Source organism: Trichoderma evansii, assembly GCF_050947405.1.
Source record: "Trichoderma evansii strain SZMC 28006 chromosome Unknown GGI43scaffold_13, whole genome shotgun sequence".
NCBI classification, from domain to species: Eukaryota; Fungi; Ascomycota; class Sordariomycetes; order Hypocreales; family Hypocreaceae; genus Trichoderma; species Trichoderma evansii.
In genome coordinates this window covers 171,140-191,198 of record NW_028145193.1, presented here as the reverse complement: position 1 = coordinate 191,198, position 20,059 = coordinate 171,140, and the positions used below count along the sequence as shown (strand labels likewise).

Below are 20,059 nucleotides of genomic sequence, written 5' to 3'. Positions count from 1 at the left end.
AGTTCCACGATTGGCCATAAAATTGAATCGCCTCCCTTAGCTAACCAACGCCCGCAACGCAAGCCCCACCATGCGACGGATAAAACCAGGGGAACTCTTAGGTTAAGCCCAGTAGTAACCTGGAGTATTCTTCAAGTTATACACATCTCACGAGACATACTCACTGGGGTATGGATGTAAAGCCATAAGAATAACTCCGAATATCAGTTAAATTAAAATTATTATTAGAAATTAAGCTGGATAACACGACGAGTCCCATATAACAAAACATAAGCTACCTGTACCGTATTCCGTTTACTGTCAATAAGCTCTTGCTCATATAAATGCATTCTTGATAAAAGCAGCAACGCGCTCCGTGTTTTTGCCCTTGTGCAACATTGTAAAATGATTCGCATCCTTTATGCGTTCAATCGAAAGATTTCTCTCGCCGAGCAAAACGTCCCAGTTATTGCCGCCAAAGTTGGTTCGGTTCTCAAGCAGCCACCGCATCTCACGCGGGTCATCATCTCTGTATTCTGGCCGTTCATCAATGCCCTTGCAAACACCATCTTCAGCCCACAGGATGTATCCATGTGGTGGTGGCGATTTGTTACCTAGAGCCTCAGACCAGGGCACTGGCTTCCATTCGTCCAGCGCATCAATAAACGCGAGGAAATGCGCCAACAGCCAATCCGGTGCTTTGCCATCTCCAAAGAGGCCCAAACCGTTGATGAAGTCAAATAGCCGCGCGGGAAGCTTCTCTAGACCAATTGGATTTGGAGAGTCGAGGAAAATAAGACGCTCGACAGATTCTCCCTGTCGTGTAAGTTGAATTGCTGCTTCATAAGCACAAATGCCTCCTGCAGACCACCCTCCTAGGCTGTAAGGTCCTTGTGGCACCCTGCGTCGAATCTCTTCAACGTAGAGCGTAGCCAGGCCCTTGAGACCAAATTGAACCAGCTTGTCAGCGGTTTTAAGCCAGGGGCAATTGAGCCCATATACGCAAACATCTTTTCCAACAGCATCAATGGGTCCGTATGAAACCGCAGCGCCAGAACCGTCTGGAAGCAGGAACAGCGTATAGAGCGCAGTCTTGGGATTTCCTTGTAGGAGAATTGACGTTGCGCGATATTTTTTCAACTCCTCAGACATGTCTGATTTAGATTCTTGTGGAAGTGTTGGAGCAAGTGTTGGTGCAAGTGTTGGTGGAAGTGTTGGCTGAAACATGAACTTGAAGGAGTCAAAGTCGGGATAAGAAACGAAAAAGTCATCATCAAGTTCAACTTCTAATTCCTCGCGAAGACGGCCAAGCACAGTCAGCGACATAAGTGAATCCATGCCCAACTCACCAAGATTAGCGTTATTCATGATCTCGCTCGCAGATACACCAATCTCGTCGGCCAGAATAGCGCATACGTCTTTGCACAAGGTGGAAGATACAGATTCTCGCAGACTCTGAGACGGAGGCGTAGTCGCGCTGCTACTCAGGGTTCCGAAAGGCTCATTAGTGGGGGAGACACCTTCGATTACACTTGAGTGCTCAGTAGACTCATCAGATGAAAAAGTGCTGTAGCCAAGGTGGGCAACAAGATCAGTAACCGTTGCGCAGGTTTCGAACACTGACGACTCAAGGTCCAGACTGAGTTCTTCGCGGAATCTTCCAGAAATTTTGAGAGAAAGAAGCGAGTCAACTCCATTGTCTGCAAAAACGAAGTCATCCTGGACACTGGTCAAAGGAATGCCAATCTCCTCAGACAGGATTTTGAGAATAGGGTGCATAGGATCTCTTGCAGCAGACGCAGCAGACGCAGCAGGCGCAGCAGACGCAGCAGACGCAGCAGACGCAGCAGACGCCGATTTTAAGGCCGCATCGAGTTTTAGAGGTTCAATTTCAGTATGGTGAGAGAGTTTATTTAGTGATACAGTAGCTGTACTTGTCGTGGGAACTTCTTTAACAGGCGTAGGACGAGAACGGGGCTGACCCTCGCTCACAGATTTCGGTGGCGGCATCGCGGTGTTCAATACCTTTCGGGAAATACCTTGGAACTATGATATCATTAATAAAAGTTCAAAAGATTACATGACTTAACTTACTTTGATGTCACCGCAGACTGCGACGATGCCTTCATCATCAAAGATGTAAACATCTCCGCCATAAATCGTGCCTTCCATTGGCCGCATCCTGACATATGTGCGATAGGTCTTATCTTTGCAGAATTTCCTTACGGCTCTAAAAGATTTCCAGCCATGGTTAATAAAAACCTGGTCTTTTGGAGTTTTCGCATGTCCGTTCATTAAGAACCCGGCAAGTTGTCCACAGCTATCCACCCACATGGGGTTGCACTGGAAGCCGCCCGCATCAACTTGGAACTGAACTAAGCCGGTTGCTTCATAATCTTCGGCGTTAACAATAGCTTCTTGGATACCCTTGTAGGCATTGCTGTAGTCGACCAAACTGGAGAAAAGTTTGTATATAACGCCAGAAGAGAGACGGCTATAGTGACCTTGGTCAGCCTTCTGTTTGAGCCACTCGATGCTTCGTTCGACGTAGTATCCAGTACTGTCCCAATTCTCTTGCCAGATTTTGGGCCGTTCAAAATGAAGCTTGCATTGAGCATGGTCGATAGTCTTGTTTCCTTTAGAGTCTACACTATAGATAGACATTTTGGCCACTCTGCTATTAGTAATGTCGTGCTCGATGTTAATCCTCAGGAGCATTGCTGGACCGTCCTTGTGGACTAGAGGTTTATGAATAACCATATCTTGGATGTCTACTGAGTAGCCATCAAGATCTGGGCGATGATTTTGAAGGATATACGTGCCCAAAGTCACGCCAAAATCTGTGTATAATGACTAAAATGAAGTTAGAAAGTAGACTCATTGAACAAAACAATTATAACGTACCGATGTGCAAACGCGATTACCATTAACAACGTGGCCGAATACCACTTCATGCAGTTTTTCGTTTGTGAATTCGCATTCTGCAACGAGGTTAAGCTTCTCTTTATCAATAATCTCCTTGACAACTCGATGCACTGAGGCTGTTGAGAAGGTAGAAATAGGCGCTGGTGCTGGCACTGGGGCGACTGGTTGTAAAGGAGGATCTCCTCGTGTGAGTAGCCAATCATATACATAATCGATCCAGTACTTCTTGTTATCCCAGCTGTAGGCAGGTAGCCTTAATACTTCTTTGCAGGCTTCAAAGTCCTCGTGATACGGATCCCAGTTAATGGACAATCCTTTGCGATACAAAGTCTCAAGACTTGAAGCCAGGACTTGCCATTCGTCTTTATTGCGCATCAAAGATGGGACAGCAGTGATTTCTTGCCCAAGATTGGCTTTCAAGAGCGTTAAACACACTGAATGTGGGCCCAACTCAATCCAAGCGGTTTTCCCAGAGATGACACCGTCATCTCTAGCAGATTGTAAAACTCCACAAAAGTTGACAGCTTCTCTACAGTGGTCTCTGATATGCTTGGCTCCAAAAGACGTCGTTTCACCAGCAAGGAAAGTCTTCCCCAGCAGAGGGCAGCCAATCGGGATGCGTGGAGAGTGAAAGGTGACATTGGACGCAACGGATTCAAGCTGATCCAAAATAGGATCAACCTGAGCCGAATGGAATGCAAATGGAACATTAACTCTTGTTGCTTTAATGTTATTAGCCGTAAGCTTTTGAGACAGATTCTCTATGTCCTCTACACGGCCACTGACAACGGTATCTTGTGGACTATTAATGCAAGCAACATCATGGATATTTGCATTCAAATATTCCTGGATCTGGTCCACGCTACTTCGGATTGCCAACATCTCGTGACTTCCTCTGCTGCACTTTTCCTGAAGGAGACGAGCCCTCATACCAACCAAGTAGATGGTGTCGCTTGCTGTAAGGACACCAGCGACTTGCAGAGCGGCATAGTGTCCTAGGCTGTGACCGAGCACATAAGCTGGCCGCATGCCTAATGACACCCAGAAGTTTGCAAGAGCCATTTGCACACAAGTTGTACCAAGCTGGACAACGAGCGGCTCAAGATCGTCAATATCGACAGATCCATCGACAAGTGGAAGGATTGAAGGGAATCCATGTCGTTGAGCTAAAATGTCGTAGGATTCGATTTCTTTGCGGAATGTTGCGTAGTGCAGTAAATGCCGACCTATGGCGCTATACTGCGACCCCTGGCCGCTGAATACAAAAGCGACAGAAGTTTCTTCGGAGCGCCTATGAGCGTCTCGTTTGATCTCATCATTCAAAGCGCTCAGCAGCTGCTCACAATTTGCAGCTGGGATTGCAACGCGGAATGGGTGATGCATCCGTCGAGCTGTAGTTGTATATGACAGCTTGGGCAAAAAATCATCCGTGTCTGTTTGCTGCTGAACAAAATTTCTCAATTTCTCCAAATTTCCTCTGAGAGATGGAATTGATTTGGCAGATATTGTTACAAGGTGGGCCGTCCGAGGATCTGGTCGTGAGGAGTTCATCGTGAGCTCCGGATAATCTTCCATAATCAGTGCTGTGTTGCCACCAGCAGCAGAAAAGTTGTTGACAAAGGCACGGCGAATGTTGTTGAATTCATCAAGTCGATTCCAGCGTGTTGGAGTCATAGCTATATGCACATTGCGTGCATCCAAATCTGTTGGGAATTTATGATTAATTTTCCCCTTTATTCCACAATGAGGTGGGATGATATTCTTTTCCATCATTAATAAAACTTTGATCAGTGCTGTAACTCCAGATGCAGATTCAGAATGCCCGACATTTGCTTTCGTTGACCCCAAATAGAGGCTTTCATGCGGCAGTCGCGTAGTCGACGGAGCAAAACAGCTGAGGACCGACGCCATCTCAGTAGCATCGCCAGCCTGTGTGCCGGTGCCGTGCATTTCAATGTAGCTGACTTGATTTGGAGGAACGCCAGACTCAGTGAGCAGTTTGGAGAAGATCTCCTCTTGAGCTCCGCAGTGCGGTCTGGTAATCGAAACAGATTCCGCAGAATGGTTAGTATGCGCGCCTAAAATGACCCCAAGGATAGGGTCATGGTCTGCGATTGCATCATCGAGCCTCTTTAAAACGACGGTGCCCACCGCGTCTGCGCGACAATAGCCATCAGCTGCATCATCGAAAGTCTTGCAGTTGCCTATAAATATTTAGTTAACTCGTAGCTTTATAATCGCAGTGTAAATATACATACCTGTCCTTGCGAGAAAATGCCCACGATCTAACCCTACAAAGCTATCAGGGTTTGACATGACATTCGTGCCGCCAGCGACCGCTGTATCACATTCATTGCGCCAGATCGCATTACAGGCTAGGTGGATTGCTGCAAGACTAGATGAACTTATCGAAGATGTAATGTTAGTTAAAAATAACTTTAACGAATAGCATGTAGAAGCTTACCATGCGGTGTCGACGCTGACTGACGGGCCGCAATATTTGAAGAAATAGTTCACCTTGCCTGGGGTAAAGGCTCGATTCCCACCTTTTGTAAATTAGTATTTGAACAAGCAAAATGGATGAAATGTATATTTGGAACTTGATCCTCACCTGGAATAAAGTATGTGTCGACGTTCTGGCCGCAGCTAACCTCTCTGTAGTCGTCGCTAGTCATACCATAGAATACTCCAACGCGATCTCGCTGGGTTGATGGTGTCCTATCCGCAACGACGCCTGCCATTTCAAGAGCCTCATATGCTGTTGTTAGAGCTAAACGTTGGCCAGGATCAGATTGTTCAGCCTCTTTCGGGGAGATGTTGAAGAATTTTGCATCAAATAGTCCCGGCTCATTAATCCAACATCCATGCATAATCTTGCTTGTATTTTTGCGTTTGCCGGATGCATCATAGTAAAGCTCTGCCTTGTATCTGTCTTCTGGGACACGTCGATGAACATCAAGCCCTTGGTAAAGAAGATTCCAGAATTCTTCAATATCTGCTGCTTCTGGAAACCTCCCCGACATGCCAATGATTGCTATCTTAGCATCGCTTGGTTTGACTGCGCTTGGGGATTTTAAACCGGAATCTGCGGTTATACTATCCATGATCTTATCGACTATCGCGACTCGCTTGGACAACTCTGGTGAAAATGACGATTTGAAACTCGAACAGACATTGGTTGAGACTGGAAACATGACGCATTGACCCGTAGAGCTTGCTCTCTTAAGGGTTTTCTGTATGTTCGCAGCAGCATCCCGTAGGTCCAATGGTAAAACGAGAATACTTTCAATGGCGTGGTACAGCAAGTCTCGGAAGCAACTCTCATTAAGAGTGTCACCGCTCGACGAGCTAGAAATGAAAGGAATTTTGCTTGACAGATCGCTAACTGATCCAACATCATGAAGAACTTGCTCAACATCTATAGTAGAAAAAATGTGCGGCGCATGGTATGGGGCATGCACAGAGATCGGGGTGGATTTTGGCGTCTCTAAAAATTGTGCGGACTCTAAAAATTTCTGTACAATTTCCGGTGGACCACTGACTGTCCAAGAGTTTTGGCCTTTTGCGCTAACGTAGGGCGACGACAGGGCCGGAATCTTCTGCATATTTGGTAAATATTGGCTTGTAATAAGATGAAATAGTTTCACTTACACTGCTATCCCTGTAAGATATAATGGCCTTTTCAGCAAGTGCCAGCGGGAATTGTGACTCGGCAATCACATATGACCAGTAGGAGAGACCGCTGGACTTTTGATGACCGAACAAAGCGGCCGTTCGAGCAGCCAAGAGGCCTACTTTTAATGACACGCGGACAGCATCAACACCAGCTTGCACCAACTCACCCAGCGACTTCGAAGAACTGATTGCAGCTGCAGCTAATGTTCCAATACATAATCCCGAGACGTAATTATTTGGGCCCGATGGGTAGATTTCTTGGCAGTCTCCGAAATAGCTAACGATTATAATTAGCCTGGATTTGCCAGTAATAAGAATAAGGATGTCTTACTTGATAAAAGAGCAAATCTGGTAAATTGTCGTTAAAGTGCTGTCCAATGCTGCATTCTTGTCCTTCTTTAATCCCCGAGCAACAAGGTTTTGTATGCTGGAGAAGGCGGGGAACCATTGGCGCTCTGCGATCGTAAGCCGAGCAATCTCCTGTCTTAGAGCGAAATTCACTCGATCAGTGAACAACGTCAAGTAAGGGTTATTTTTTTTAAGAAGAAGCAGCTGTAAATTCGATAGGCTGAAGCTACTCTGGTCCCCAAAAACAAAAACTCGAAAGGAGTCAGCTTCATTGCTGGACTGGCTAATTGTCAAACGCTCCATGATGGATGTCAAGTCCAGCATATGAAGATGAGATTATGAGTAGAAAGCCAAAAACAAACGACAAACGTATAGAACAATCAGCCTCTATTTACTCTTCTCACGTTTAGCTTAAGTACTATAAAAGGGGAGCATATCACTATAGTATTGATAAGAACTTCTCTAAGGTGACCTCATTTAGCAATAATCAAGATCAGCCACATACGGTTTCAGAATCAGGAGATCAGAAGTGCAGATCCTCCGAAACTTTCCCGTCGCGAACGGCTTTAACACACATTTAAACATAATGCGCTATCTAAAATTAACCTCTTTCGGGTGAGACATAGGGTAAGTGGATATGAAATCGCTCGATATAGAAAATTAGGGTATTCTGTACATAATAAGACATGAACTAGCGTTTAGGCATAAAAAGGCTATTGTATAATGTTAATAAATCTAATTCGCCGTTTATAGAAAAATATGTCTCAGAAGGGAGCAAATAATTGGCTGCGTTTGAATATATATTTGATCAGTAAGCGAATATGCTGCAATTCGTGTATTTAGTTCTTTATTAATATGAAATCGCCACGGAACGTTAAAATGTTAAGCTAATAATAAATGGACAATAACAAAATGTGTATTAATTTTCGAAACGTTTGGATTTCGCATGGCTCGAGACATCTGGGGCCCATTATATCAGGCCGGGCCGAAAGCGGCATCTATGGAAATACCGGCTTATCATTTGTAAGCTAAAACGAAAGTTAATATGTACTCTAAACCAAAGACATACATTCCACCACGAACGGTAGTTATGAACATGCCCTTCGACGCAAGCATCCAATCCGTCTTGAGAGCAAACAGAGAACATTTAGCTCATATTAACGTATATTCACCCCCTTACTTCAATGACTAATACAGACTCTTAAAAATAACATAATACCACGTTACATTGGCATAGACTATTAATCCTCCTAGGAATTATTATTATGCATCAGTGAGTGCATTAATTTAGGCACACACTATAAAATTATCTCGAGGAGTATATACATACTTGCCGGGTGCTTTATAAATTGACTACCTTTTTACCTAGGTATTAGCACTCGTTTCATTGAATACATGTCGCGTTAAGCGTCACAACAACTCTGATTCTATTTTCAATTAGCTGGTAGTACATAGATATCTCTTTTATGTAAATATTTAGTTTCACACACAGTGGAAAAGCTATTAGAGTATAATATTGCTGCGCTAGGAAGCGTTTTTGTATTTTTGATACTATCTTGGCAGCCCCCGTAACATATATTGCAGGCAGTCAGGTATTCCTCATAGCCCTACGTTGGTATCCTAATACCAGGCTACTGCTATGTAAGACGAGGCCTAACGCAACACTAAATACAAAAGTATTTATTTTGGTACGATTTCTCCGTTATCCAAAAACTCTTCAAAGTAGCCAATGGTCATACTAATAGTGGTAGTATCGTCAATATCGGTTTTATTTGCGCAGTATTCAGATTTATATAGCCGTTCACTTACGTTGACCTGAGAGTGTCGGCAAAATTTTTGTGGTCGGGAGCAACTTTCTCCAAGAAGCGTGGATCAGCTTTCATACGTAGAAAATCTTCCATATTTCGGAATACGAATTGCACAATACAGTCATAGTCGGAAAGTTTCGAGAACTCGGGGTCGTAGAGCTGGAAAAGCAGCGGTCGACTCTGGCTGTCGTTATGGGTCTAAAGAAGTGTAAGTGCTTGTACTGAGCAATAATGTCAGAAGGAAATAAACGGCTCACCATGTTATATCGAACAATTCCATATTCTTTCATAAGGCCGCTGACCAAGGGAGCATGAACCTTAGTCATGTACTCTCGGTATTCAGTTTCACTGAGGCCAGGTTTGCGGTATGCAGTGATGGTGAGACATAACAACTGCTGGGGTTGGAGGGGAAGGGAGTCGGTGATAGCCATTGGATCTTCTGAGGCGCTAAAATCTTTGCGTTGAAAATAATCCAGGCTGTGTAAGGGAGCGAGCCGACAATGCGATTAATATACGTCCAGGCATAAATGAAGCTCTAAACATAAAACGACAAGAAGCACAAAGATGAGCTTACCTAATGCAAATATCTAGCAATGATTTTATATGTTTAAGCAACACTGCGTTCGGCACAGCTACCTCTGCATTCGTCATTGGTCTATTCTGCATTCATTGGTCAATTCTGCATTTTCATTAGCCAATTCTGCATTCATTGGCCAATTCTGCATTCATTGGCCAATTCTGCGTTCAAAAAAGCGATTCTGAATTCATCATAAAGGACTTGAGCCTTTAGCCTACTATATGGCATTTTAGAATAATCCATTCAGGAGGATGTGTATAGATTTCTTCTGTCAGTAATGCCTGCGCCCTTGCTCAATTGTATGCCTGGCGTTGCTCAGCGACTACCTAATTTTCGCAAACTGCCTAATTCGGAATTTTTTGCCGGCAAAAGGTTAAAATAGGCTAATCCCAATTCGATCTTGAGCGAGAGCAACTCCTGTAATCCAGCCCTGCATTGATTGTATACGTGGGCAGCTACTATACACATTAGCATTTAGTCTAGGCATATAATTCTAGCGTTCTATATCATTTGATTGCGTAGAGTGATGGAAGCGACTTTTACTCCTCTGGTCGGAAAATGATTGAATGCGCACTCGGTAGAAACCGCTAGAAGAAAGCAGCTTTCGGAAATTTCAGTTTTGACGAAAGCATCAATCTAACAAACAAATCTATCTTATCATCAATTGACATAGACTTATACTGCCATGTTATTCTTTTATATCATCTACAGAAACTTTCTTTCAGCATCAACTCCTCCATCAAAAACTTGTGCTTTCTCTATAAAAACGACATTGCAATAGATCCTTATACTGTCATTTGTCTCAAGTGTTTCAATCTTGTTCAATATAGATTCAAGCATACAGCATCGGCGTTCATTATGATTCACTTTCCGTGTGTGCTTCTATTAGCGCATCTTTTTTACTCTAATGCTTGGGCAAAGACTGTTCAAGAAACTCTGCGCATAACCTGGGACGAGGGGGCACCAAATGGACAGAGCAGACAAGTGATTCACACCAATGGACAGTTTCCTAGTCCAACACTAGTCTGGGACGAAGGAGACGATGTCGAAGTAAGTATTTACTCCTCTGCATCAATTCATTTCGCAATACTAATTTGGGTCGCCCAATAGGTAACTGTCATTAACAACATGGCTAAAAACGTGACCGTGCATTGGCATGGCCTTGAGTACGATCAGCACCTTCCATCTAATTGTTGTGAATGATTAACTGACACAGATTGTTTGTTATTAGGCAAAAGAATACTCCTTGGTCTGATGGCACACCCGGACTTACTCAGCGCCCGATCCAGCCAGGAAAGGAATTTGTATACAAATTCAAAGCATCCCCTCCAGGAAATCACTGGTATCACTCCCATGAGAAAATGTCCCTCGTTGATGGACTTTATGGAGCAATTCATATCAGGTTTGAATTCCCAATATTTTACCCTTTTAATCTTATATTTGTCAACTAATGGGTACGTAGACCAAAGCAAAACCGCACAGGACTTTGGAGCCAGATAGTCGGCGATCCAAGAGATTTCGAAGCCATGGAAAAAGCCGCACGCGATCCAGAATATCTAGTTGTATCTGATTGGAGCCAGTATACTTCTGATGAGTACTGGAAAATATCGACTGATTCGGGCATGCTTATCTTGTAAGTTATGGCCAGCGTTTGCATATGTCATTTTTATTTTCCTTGCCTGTCATGCGACTAACGGTTGTAATAGCTGCCTTGACAGTATTTTAGTTAACGGGAAAGGAGAGGTTTATTGCCCCGGCCAAAAATTTCTCCAATCAGAGCTTGCTCCAGGTCTAGTTGAAGATGCTTTCCCACCTGGTACAGAGGTCTCAGATAAAGGGTAAGCAATAGAGCTGGAAATTTTTTAGTGTCTTTTTTTTGCATCACAGTGCTGACTTGATTACGACCAGATGTTTCCCAGCAACTCTTGATCAAATCCAAGGCGGCCCTTGGAACGTCACTAAACGCCCAGATCTAATACCACCACGCGTTCTGGAAGGCTGTGTCCCATCCAAGCATGAAAATGCATCGATAGTTGTTGATCCGAAAAAGAACAATGGCTGGGTCAGCATGCACATTGTAGCCGCCGCCACTATCGCTCAGATTGCCTTTTCCATCGATGACCACGAATTTTGGTTGTACGAAGTTGACGGAAACTACGTTAATCCCAAAAAATATGTCTCCATGGTAATGTCTGCTGGCGAGACGTTCTCGATTATGGTCAAACTTGATAAAAAGCCAGGAAAGTACACGATGCGCATTCCCAACTCTGGTGTTTCACAAGTATTGGGAGGATTTGCTGAAATGATATACGATGGACATTGGCAAGAAGAGGCATCGGAGAAGCCGTATTTGTCATTTGGAGGCAACCCAGTGACACCAGATGTTGAGAAAAACTCCTACTTTCCATGGCAACTGGAGACGGACCACATGACGCCGTGGCCTGCGAATAAACCTCGACCAGGTAAGGCGGATGAGGAGCATCTGATGGCGCTTGGTCGCGTTGGGGCACCATACAATTATACTATGAACACCAAGTACCTATATCCCGTTGATTTTCAAAACAACAACCCTTTGCTATTCTATCCCAATGCAACCGTTGGAACCGAAAATGATAACCTAGTGATCCGCACGAAGAATGGATCTTGGGTTGATCTCATCTTGCAGGTTTCGACCCTGCCTGGCGACACGTCAGCTTTCGAGCATTTCATCCATAAACACGGCAGTAAAACGTGGAGAATTGGCTTTGGAACTGGTGTTTGGAACTATACCAGCGTTGAGGAGGCGATTAAAGAACGGCCCAAGGATTTTAACTTGGAGACTCCTGGCTTGCGCGATACATGGCTCACGTCTTTCTCTGTAACTGGAGAGGCTTACTGGAACGTTTTTAGATACTATGTGGATAACCCCGGGCCATGGCTATTCCATTGCCATATTGAGCTTCATTTGATGGGTGGCATGGGTATTGTTATTATGGACGGCGTGGATGCATGGCCAGAAAACATCCCAAGCCAGTATCACCTCGACTAACAGCGGGCAGAAGGATTTATAGAAAGTCGCGTTAATATACATTTATTATGTTTTGCAATAAATACAGGAAATGCAAACTAAGCTCAGACATTAAGATTAAATCTGATTAAAAGACCTACCCAGGTACTAGTAACCATCTAGCTCCATGAACTAGCCAACTCATACTGCAAGGGATAAAGCAAGGGCCAAACCTCAGCTGACCCCTTGAAATTCCACTGGCAGGATAGGGATAAACTCTCCTCCCAGCAATTCCAGCATCCGATGACTTGGGGCTGCCAAAAAGAATTAAACGGTTATTGAATGAATCGTGGAAAATAAAGATTTGTGTCCTCAATCATTTAAACTGCTGAAGTAAGCAGATTACTCTAAGAGCCCCCGTACCTCACCGAACCAATCAACCAAACCGCCGGAGACGCTACGTTAGGAATACAAGACATCCAAAATCAGATACCACCTTGTCGTCATAATTATACTACCTAGTGATCCCCATCTCTTCCAAAGTATTATAGTCCCGATATTTAAGGATTAAAATACAGACACCGCCGCTATCAGCACAGCCCAGTTGCCTTAATGAACTATCAAATTCACCAAGAGGAAGATTGACAACCGAATCCACTCATCGATTTGGTATTATAAGACATATAGTCTGGAGATTCAGAGCTAAAATTCGAATATTACCTATAGTATGTTTCAATTAGAAACAATCGGTGGTATAATCGATCTGAATTCGATTAAGTGGCTCTAATCATCTAGTGGCTGGAGGGAGTGGATTCGAGAGATACCTTACATAATCGAGATATGCGACTTCGGTGACCTCCTCAAGCAGAATAGAGAGAAGCCAATGCAACGCGCAGAAGAATCGGATAATTATTATAAAAAACGAGTGAAACCATGGAGAATGCGCCAAATGCAAATGCTCGCGATCGTTCGCGATCGCCTCGGATCTTTAGTCCGAGGCCGATTCGAGGAGATTGAAACGCTATATTTGACTCTGGAGGCTCTGGAATAAAAATACAAGCCTCGTGGAACCGCTGCCTTTTTACGGCTGAATCACATTTATAAGTACCTCACACTCAATGATTGCACAAGTGTCAGAGACTCCCAAAGAAACTATTTGGGATTCGAGATGAACTTAAAGAATTAGACGCCACATGCCAGATCAGTGAACCTTACTTCATTATGAGGTTTCTTGAGGGCCTCGGTAGTAACTACGAATTATTCAGCGCTGTTTTCTGCGAAACACATAGATTATTACCAGAACGGCGAGGAGATGAGGTTATACAAAGAGTGGTTCCCTTTGAAGAAGTTATTCAAGCGGCGGAACAAAAGGAATACAGCCAAAAAAGAACTGACGCAAGCCTATCAGCTACGCGTCCAAGGATGACATGTGGTCACTGCCACAAGAGTGGACACCAAAGAGAGAGATGCTGGTATCTCCACCCAGAGCCTGCACCAAAACCCCGTGAACGCCGAAGACGGAAACTCGTCGCCAGGCAACAGCAATGATGTGAAAGGAAGCATATAATCCGAATATACAATACGCATTAGTGCTTGGCTATTCATTGCGATTGTCAGATATCATCTTATCAATGAAGAGCATGAATTTCAGCTCTCGAGAAATCCTTTGAATGGGATCTAAATATCCGAACTCGAGTATTCGAACTGATTATAAGAATTCAAGTATGTACTCTCCATAGACGTAATATAGTTGCTATATAAATGAATCTATAGCCCGACCCACTCAAGTGACTTCTCCCACAACTTCTTCGCCTTCTCTGCATCGTACGCATGCTCTCCATAGCCCGGTCCCCACATGCCGACAGAAGGGACCCATTTCTCAACAATCTGACAGTCCTCAAGATATCTACCACCCTTGCCTTCCAGAGCTGCGCTAGTAGCAGCCCAGATGCTCGTCGCGGCTCCTTGGTCAGGATTTTTTAATATAGTGGCCAGGTATGGATCAGTCGTTAAGCCGGACTGCTGGTCTTTGGACATGTGACGCACGAGATCAGTGAGTACAGCACCAGGCTGGACACTCCACCCATGAACACCCTGCGAGCCGTAACGTCGCTCAACTTCGTTGGCAGTCCACAGGTTAGCTGTCTTGCTTTGAGCGTATGCGGCCATGTGATCGTAGCAGTTGTCGAAGTTTATGTTGTCGAAGTTGACTTCGCCGAACCGATGGGCTACAGAGGAGAGAACAACAACTCGAGAGGAGCGTTCAGAATTGGCGCCAGCCAGTAAGGCAGGCATCAACAGGTTGATAAGAAGAAAATGAGCGACATGATTTGTGCCAAACTGAGTCTCAAAGCCGTCCTTTGTACGGCCCTCGGGGGGTGTCATGACACCAGCGTTGCAGATCAGGATGTTCAAAACCTTGCTCACTGACAGGAACGTGGCGGCACAAGAGCGTACGCTGGCAAGTGATTCGAGTTCAAGCTCCAAAAGGTGGACGCGATCACTGCTGGCCATCTCGCCCAAAGCTTTCTTTGCCTTTTCGAGGTTCCTAGCCGTCAGATATAGTGTGGCTCCTGCAGCGTACAGTGCTCGCGCGCTCTCGACGCCAATGCCTGCAGAGGATCCAGTGATGAAGGCAATCTTTCCCGAAAATTTGCCTTCGAGACCTTCATCTTGAATGATTTGTAAGGCTGTAGGACGGGAGTCTCCCGGGCCTTTAGGAGACTCATGGACTTTCACATACTGGTCGGCCATAGTGATAATAGAGAGAGATTATACTAGACTTGTACCCAAGTGGAATCAATAGTCGGATATATTCGCTGCCTACCAAGATAGATAAAAACGGCATATACCACCATAGGCCAGGTTGTCAGATATATATAGTTACGATGCGGGAAATCTCGTACCTCTTATGACTAAAATCGATACACCCGCACAACCCAATTGCATCCAAGTGACTTCATATTGTATTGAGTTCAATATAGTGGGACTGGAAATACCGCACTTATAGAGATGAGCCTCTCGTCATTTCACCATACTCGTGAGGTTCTGAGGAAAGAAATTATCCACCTGAGTCTGAAAAGAGGCGCTAGCAGAGGGTGTGGCGTTGTACTCTGTCCAACTGACGGAGCCACCAAACAATAAATCCACAAATACCGAAACAATTTGCAAAGTCGGGGTTAACGGGATTAGAAGGTAGCACTGGCTAAGAAATGAAGCCACTGTGACTCGTTTTCCACCGCAGTTTGTGAGTCGTAAGGAATGAATCGCTCTGGTGTCGAGATGGAGCTACACGATGTGCTTAGCCCATTTAGTATATACGCTAATGCAACTGGATTATCCTCCTAGAGCTGCTAAGTGGGTATAAGGAAAAGAGGGGACCTGAGATGATACAGACACACCTGAGAAGAAAGAACTCTCCAGTGGGTTGTTCAAGTTATAAATAAATCCATGTGTGTATGTTTATTTTATTTACTTTTGACAAGCTTAGCAGTATCTTGAGGTCGCATATGATATTGTATTATCCGTTTTACAAGCACAGTAATAGATTGATAAACATGTACGGAGTGGTTTCGGAGCTGATAATAGAACGGTCCCAACTGACTTCTGTACCACGCTACCCTGCCTATGAGTGTACGTTGTTCTTAAATTGGTATTCCCCTAGAGCAGCGGTCTACAAGTTTCGACGCAGCATTTCGTATTTACGTGTTGCCGCCGGAGTTGTCACAATATCGCTCATTGCGACGCCTCGCGGTTCCACCCAGTGACATAATGTCTGTAGCTAGGTATGCGAAGCATCAGCTTCACTGGGTGGGATATCTATCTTGTTACTGTTTCCGCGGTGTCTATAAGAACCCCTTCGCATGCTGAGTTCTGATGATAATATTCACCTCGCGTTTAAAGCAGAAGACAGTCGTATACAGTAAAATTCCAACGTTCAAAATGGTTCAGACTCTCCCTTTTGGAAACACCGAAGTACCCATCCCTGGCTTTGGGGCTATGGGCCTTAGTTTTGGTCTTGGAAACAATCTCAGCTACGAAGAAGCTGAGCCGGTCTTGCTAAAAGCCTTGGAGTTAGGATGCACATTTTGGGACACGGCGGTTAGTCCCGTTTCTCCCACATGATGGAGATCTTGACTGCTGATAACAGAGACCAGGTGGCGTATCAAAATGGTATCAATGAGAAGCTATTGGGAGACTTTATTCGAAAGCACAACGTTCGTGACAAGATCTTTAGTAAGTTATCGATACATGATGATGAAGACTTCCGTTCTGACAAGCCGCCCTCATTAGTTGCCTCTAAATGCGGTTTCGTGGTCGATACGCCTGTGCGCACAGTTTCCAACTCTCCAGCTCACATTCAAGAATACATTGAAGGAACGATTGAGCGGCTTGGATTCACTCCTGATCTTTACTACCTTCACCGTATTGACCCGAGTATGCCGACCTTTAGCATCCCTGGCCCGATGCAAAGACTTCTAACACGCTACATTCAGAAACCCCTCTAAAGGAGTCAATCCCGGCCCTTGACGGCATTCGAAAGGCAGGCAGGACCAAGTATATCGGTCTTTCTGAGTGTTCTGCTATTACCCTACGCCGAGCAAACGAGAGTCAGTATACCCCAAGCCTTTTTTGACTATGTAGTAGCTAAATACATGTACCCTCGCACAGTTGCCAAGATCGATGCGGTGCAGGCCGAGTACTCAGCCTTCGAGACACTGCACGAGACGGATGGCTTGATCGAGACTGCAAGGGAATTGGGCATAGCCTACGTGGCATATAGCCCATTGGGTCATGGATGGCTCGTCGACGACTTCCCTTACAAGACCCCCGACGACTTTGCGCCTGATGATTTTCGCCGAACAGGTAAGCTTCGCGGCTTTATCGCCTGGTGGCATGCTAACATATTTGCACTGCAGTCCCGAAGTTCCAGGGCGAAAACTTCTACAAGAACCGCGCCATCGTCGAGGAATTCAAGAAGCTTGCTGAGCGCAAGAAGTGCACGACACCGCAGATTGCACTTGCGTGGGTGGCAGCGCAGGACATGATTGCCATTCCGGGTACAACGAAGGCACACAGACTGGAGGAGAACTGGGCCTCACGAGAGATCAAGTTGACAGAAGAGGAGCTCAAGGAGATCCGGGCCATTGTTGATAGTGCAAAGCCTCACGGAAACAGGTATTCTGAGGCCGCGCAGGCGCTGGTGGGACATTAGAGGGTCGAGCATCTATATGTAGATACATGTATGTTCTTCCTCGGGATACTCGTCATGCTTTGGGGTGCAGCAAATAAAGAACCCTTCGGCCAAAATCCAGTTCCAGTCTCCTCATGACGTGATGGGTGCTGCAAGCCAGCCTGATATGCCAACAAATCTGTGTGAGCTGAAGCTCTTTGTTCTGGCTCGAAGCACCAAACGCGTTGAATCGTATAGTGCGTTCGAAGTTCACTCGGCGGCAGCGATAGCGCCAACTGATGAGGCTTAGTGTATGTCATCCAGCTGCATTAGCGTCCGGCAGCGCGATTCCCGGCGGGGCGCCACTCTATGGCATTTGCAGATATCCGGTCGAAAATATGTGCCTAGAAAAAGAAGGCGACTCATCGCCCAACAATCTAGCTTCAACTCAAAACCATTGAAGAGAGAAGCCAGGATCAGGGCACACTGGGCTTGATTCTAGCCTGTCCCGTGGTAGGCCACGTGCTATGTGCATATCCACAATTAGCCCCTCATCTTGTCAGCCAGTTGCATGGAGATCACCACAGCCCTTCTTCATCCAATACCTGTATACTCTGGCAATGGTGCCATGGATAGAATAGGTCAACACGAATCCACAGCTACAATTAGCCTAAGCTGGACGGCTTTAAATGAGGTACGGTATCCGGTGGAGGACGATTGGACTGGTATTACAAGCACTGCCGAAAGAAAAAAGAGACAAAATCGGCTCAATCAAAGGGCTTATCGTGAGTAGTTCCCCAAGCAGCCCTGCTTTTGACACTGGCTAACTCATAGCAAAGGGAAAAGGCGAAAGTATGAGCATTACAAAGAGCTATCGCATCTCTCGGAACAGCCATGGATGCCCACTCTGGATGCCAATCACAGCCATGCAACCACTCACGGTGAGGATACAGCCAGCGCACTCGAACTACAGGTATATGACTCAGGGCACCTTCTTCCAACCTGTCCACAAAAAGTCGCAGCAATCCGCGCCTTTATGCAAAAAGCCTACGAGAATTATTCCATATGCGCTCTACGACCCTCACAGCTGGCTTCCCTCATCCGTTTAAACGTCCTCAATGGCTTAGCGCGAAATGCCATAAAGATGAGATTTCCAGTCGAGGGTTTATGCCGAGATGAATATATTTCTCCTTTCAACTATGACGGCCCACATCTCCAGAGCCTGGCAAGGCCAGCATCACAAAGTCCAAAGTGTCTCCAACCTACAGCCCTACAGCTTCAAGTACTGCATCACCCTTGGATCGACCTCTTTCCTTTTCCACGTGTGCGGGATAATATGCTGCAGGCTTTGGAGGCTGGATATTTCAACGAGGACGAACTATGTTCCGACCTCCTCAACGTACAAGACAACAGGACGTGTGAAAAGCCATCTCTCATCCTCTGGGGAGAATCATCAGATGAAAGAGGCTGGGAAGCAAGCATTGCATTTTTAAAGAAATGGGGATGGCTAGCTCAGGGCTGTGTTGAGCTTATTGATGCAACAAATTATTGGCGTGCAAGCCGAGGTGAGAGACCACTGGTGTTCAAGACGTCCCCTTGAGCATTCGCTTGTATAGCTGTCACTGGGACAAGAGAACAATTTTCGTGGTTAAATGTGCTCAGGACGGATTGATTTAGTCTTCCATGTCCTATTACCCTGTGGATCAAGTCAATTGGGGCCATGGCATCAGACTGAGCGGCCATGAATGTCGTCATTACGATGCTTTTCGGGGCGAGCAAAAGTCAATGAGCGTAACAGTCTCCCCGATTTGTTAACGGTGTATGATGTACCGGCGACTAGTACGCTCTTGGAGCGTATGCTGAAACTATACGAGAGAATGGATATAAGAGGGCTTCCTTAGACATGAGGGAAGTCCCCGGAATCTTTTATTATACACGAGCTCTCATGCAACTTATTAAGAGAGTTGTCACCTAGGCACGATCCCTACAAGAGCACGACACTATCGGCATTTATTGATCGTCAGTTGTCCTGTTAACTTGTCTTCGATTTTGTCATCTTCACCCCAAGTACACAGACTACTCCTTACAGTCACCCTTGCTGCCATTGAAGCGCTTATCATTAGAATTTGAAGATATATGAGGCGAGCGCATTGTCCTTTGTATAACATGTTGCTATATTTCATTACTTAGGTTTAATGAGCCTCGGAGAACGCGTTCTCGATTCTGTGAAGACAGAAAGGAAAAGCTGACCACCTTTCTTACAGAATCTTAGTTGAGTTATGCAGCATAGAGAGTGGGGTGCTAATCATAAACGCCTTCAGCTGGACTTGATCCCGATCTGATGCACATAACTAGTGTTTCTCCACATGCGTCGCATCTAGCGCACCAGTCATATCGTTAGCATTACCATTAGCAGCATTCAAGTTACTGCTGCTCGTGAACTGCTCGATAATGGCATGTGGTACAGTGTCTCCAGAGCTGCAAGAGCACACAGCATTCCTCTGTCCATTTTATCATCTTCTGCATGCCTTTCAGTCTTTATTCTGCCAATTTAATACATATATATCACCAAGACCTTATAGTTGATC

The 20,059-nt window shown here is 45.2% G+C and overlaps 6 protein-coding genes across 6 annotated transcripts; 3 read left to right on the top strand and 3 right to left on the bottom strand.

Annotated features, from left to right (window-relative positions):
- Nucleotides 1-191: 191 nt before the first annotated feature.
- On the bottom strand, nt 192-7,322 carry GGI43DRAFT_407776 (type I polyketide synthase). Its single transcript, XM_083206278.1, has 8 exons — nt 6,911-7,322; nt 6,556-6,856; nt 5,516-6,503; nt 5,369-5,450; nt 5,163-5,308; nt 2,884-5,108; nt 2,074-2,832; nt 192-2,025 (listed from the first exon to the last, which is right to left on the bottom strand). Exons 1-8 carry the CDS (start codon nt 7,249-7,251, stop codon nt 316-318), a joined length of 6,552 nt encoding a protein of 2,183 aa, XP_083059427.1. The 5' UTR covers nt 7,252-7,322; the 3' UTR covers nt 192-315.
- Nucleotides 7,323-8,430: 1,108 nt separating this feature from the next.
- On the bottom strand, nt 8,431-9,520 carry GGI43DRAFT_407775 (EthD domain-containing protein). Its single transcript, XM_083206277.1, is given in 4 exon segments — nt 8,431-8,665; nt 8,737-8,933; nt 8,993-9,458; nt 9,478-9,520. 3 exon segments carry the CDS (start codon nt 9,164-9,166, stop codon nt 8,608-8,610), a joined length of 429 nt encoding a protein of 142 aa, XP_083059426.1. The 5' UTR covers nt 9,167-9,458; nt 9,478-9,520; the 3' UTR covers nt 8,431-8,607.
- Nucleotides 9,521-10,027: 507 nt separating this feature from the next.
- On the top strand, nt 10,028-12,429 carry GGI43DRAFT_407774 (multicopper oxidase domain-containing protein). The gene is made up of 6 exons (XM_083206276.1): nt 10,028-10,362; nt 10,423-10,478; nt 10,544-10,714; nt 10,775-10,945; nt 11,019-11,150; nt 11,221-12,429. The coding sequence occupies exons 1-6, from the start codon at nt 10,171-10,173 to the stop codon at nt 12,338-12,340; spliced, it is 1,842 nt and encodes a 613-aa protein (XP_083059425.1). The 5' UTR covers nt 10,028-10,170; the 3' UTR covers nt 12,341-12,429.
- A 1,596-nt stretch (nt 12,430-14,025) lies between these two features.
- Nucleotides 14,026-15,535, bottom strand: GGI43DRAFT_407770 (uncharacterized protein). The gene has a single exon (XM_083206275.1). It carries the CDS (start codon nt 15,050-15,052, stop codon nt 14,066-14,068), a length of 987 nt encoding a protein of 328 aa, XP_083059424.1. The 5' UTR covers nt 15,053-15,535; the 3' UTR covers nt 14,026-14,065.
- Nucleotides 15,536-16,240: 705 nt separating this feature from the next.
- On the top strand, nt 16,241-18,050 carry GGI43DRAFT_428210 (NADP-dependent oxidoreductase domain-containing protein; the record flags this gene model as incomplete). Its single annotated transcript, XM_083208925.1, has 6 exons — nt 16,241-16,399; nt 16,456-16,534; nt 16,592-16,735; nt 16,795-16,908; nt 16,970-17,164; nt 17,218-18,050. The coding sequence occupies 6 exons, from the start codon at nt 16,241-16,243 to the stop codon at nt 17,511-17,513; spliced, it is 987 nt and encodes a 328-aa protein (XP_083059423.1). The 3' UTR covers nt 17,514-18,050.
- On the top strand, nt 17,918-19,554 carry GGI43DRAFT_77959 (bZIP transcription factor). The gene is made up of 2 exons (XM_083210298.1): nt 17,918-18,256; nt 18,311-19,554. Exons 1-2 carry the CDS (start codon nt 18,043-18,045, stop codon nt 19,069-19,071), a joined length of 975 nt encoding a protein of 324 aa, XP_083059422.1. The 5' UTR covers nt 17,918-18,042; the 3' UTR covers nt 19,072-19,554.
- The last annotated feature ends 505 nt before the right edge of the window (nt 19,555-20,059 follow it).

What these genes read in the sequence shown, in the direction of transcription:
- GGI43DRAFT_407774 (XM_083206276.1), top strand. Translation starts at nt 10,171, where the DNA reads ATGATTCACTTTCCGTGTGTGCTTCTATTAGCGCATCTTTTTTACTCT. An exon ending in TATGGAGCAATTCATATCAG is followed by an intron (nt 10,715 to 10,774) that starts GTTTGAATTCCC and finishes ATGGGTACGTAG; the next exon opens with ACCAAAGCAAAACCGCACAG. An exon ending in GATTCGGGCATGCTTATCTT is followed by an intron (nt 10,946 to 11,018) that starts GTAAGTTATGGC and finishes CGGTTGTAATAG; the next exon opens with CTGCCTTGACAGTATTTTAG.
- GGI43DRAFT_407775 (XM_083206277.1), bottom strand. Translation starts at nt 9,166, where the DNA reads ATGGCTATCACCGACTCCCTTCCCCTCCAACCCCAGCAGTTGTTATGT. An exon ending in GAATTGTTCGATATAACATG is followed by an intron (nt 8,934 to 8,992) that starts GTGAGCCGTTTA and finishes ACACTTCTTTAG; the next exon opens with ACCCATAACGACAGCCAGAG. An exon ending in GCCGACACTCTCAGGTCAAC is followed by an intron (nt 8,666 to 8,736) that starts GTAAGTGAACGG and finishes TACCACTATTAG; the next exon opens with TATGACCATTGGCTACTTTG.
- GGI43DRAFT_77959 (XM_083210298.1), top strand. Translation starts at nt 18,043, where the DNA reads ATGGAGATCACCACAGCCCTTCTTCATCCAATACCTGTATACTCTGGC. An exon ending in GCTCAATCAAAGGGCTTATC is followed by an intron (nt 18,257 to 18,310) that starts GTGAGTAGTTCC and finishes CTCATAGCAAAG; the next exon opens with GGAAAAGGCGAAAGTATGAG.
- GGI43DRAFT_407776 (XM_083206278.1), bottom strand. Translation starts at nt 7,251, where the DNA reads ATGCTGGACTTGACATCCATCATGGAGCGTTTGACAATTAGCCAGTCC. An exon ending in CAGATTTGCTCTTTTATCAA is followed by an intron (nt 6,857 to 6,910) that starts GTAAGACATCCT and finishes TATAATCGTTAG; the next exon opens with CTATTTCGGAGACTGCCAAG. An exon ending in CAGTCTGCGGTGACATCAAA is followed by an intron (nt 2,026 to 2,073) that starts GTAAGTTAAGTC and finishes ATGATATCATAG; the next exon opens with TTCCAAGGTATTTCCCGAAA.
- GGI43DRAFT_407770 (XM_083206275.1), bottom strand. Translation starts at nt 15,052, where the DNA reads ATGGCCGACCAGTATGTGAAAGTCCATGAGTCTCCTAAAGGCCCGGGA.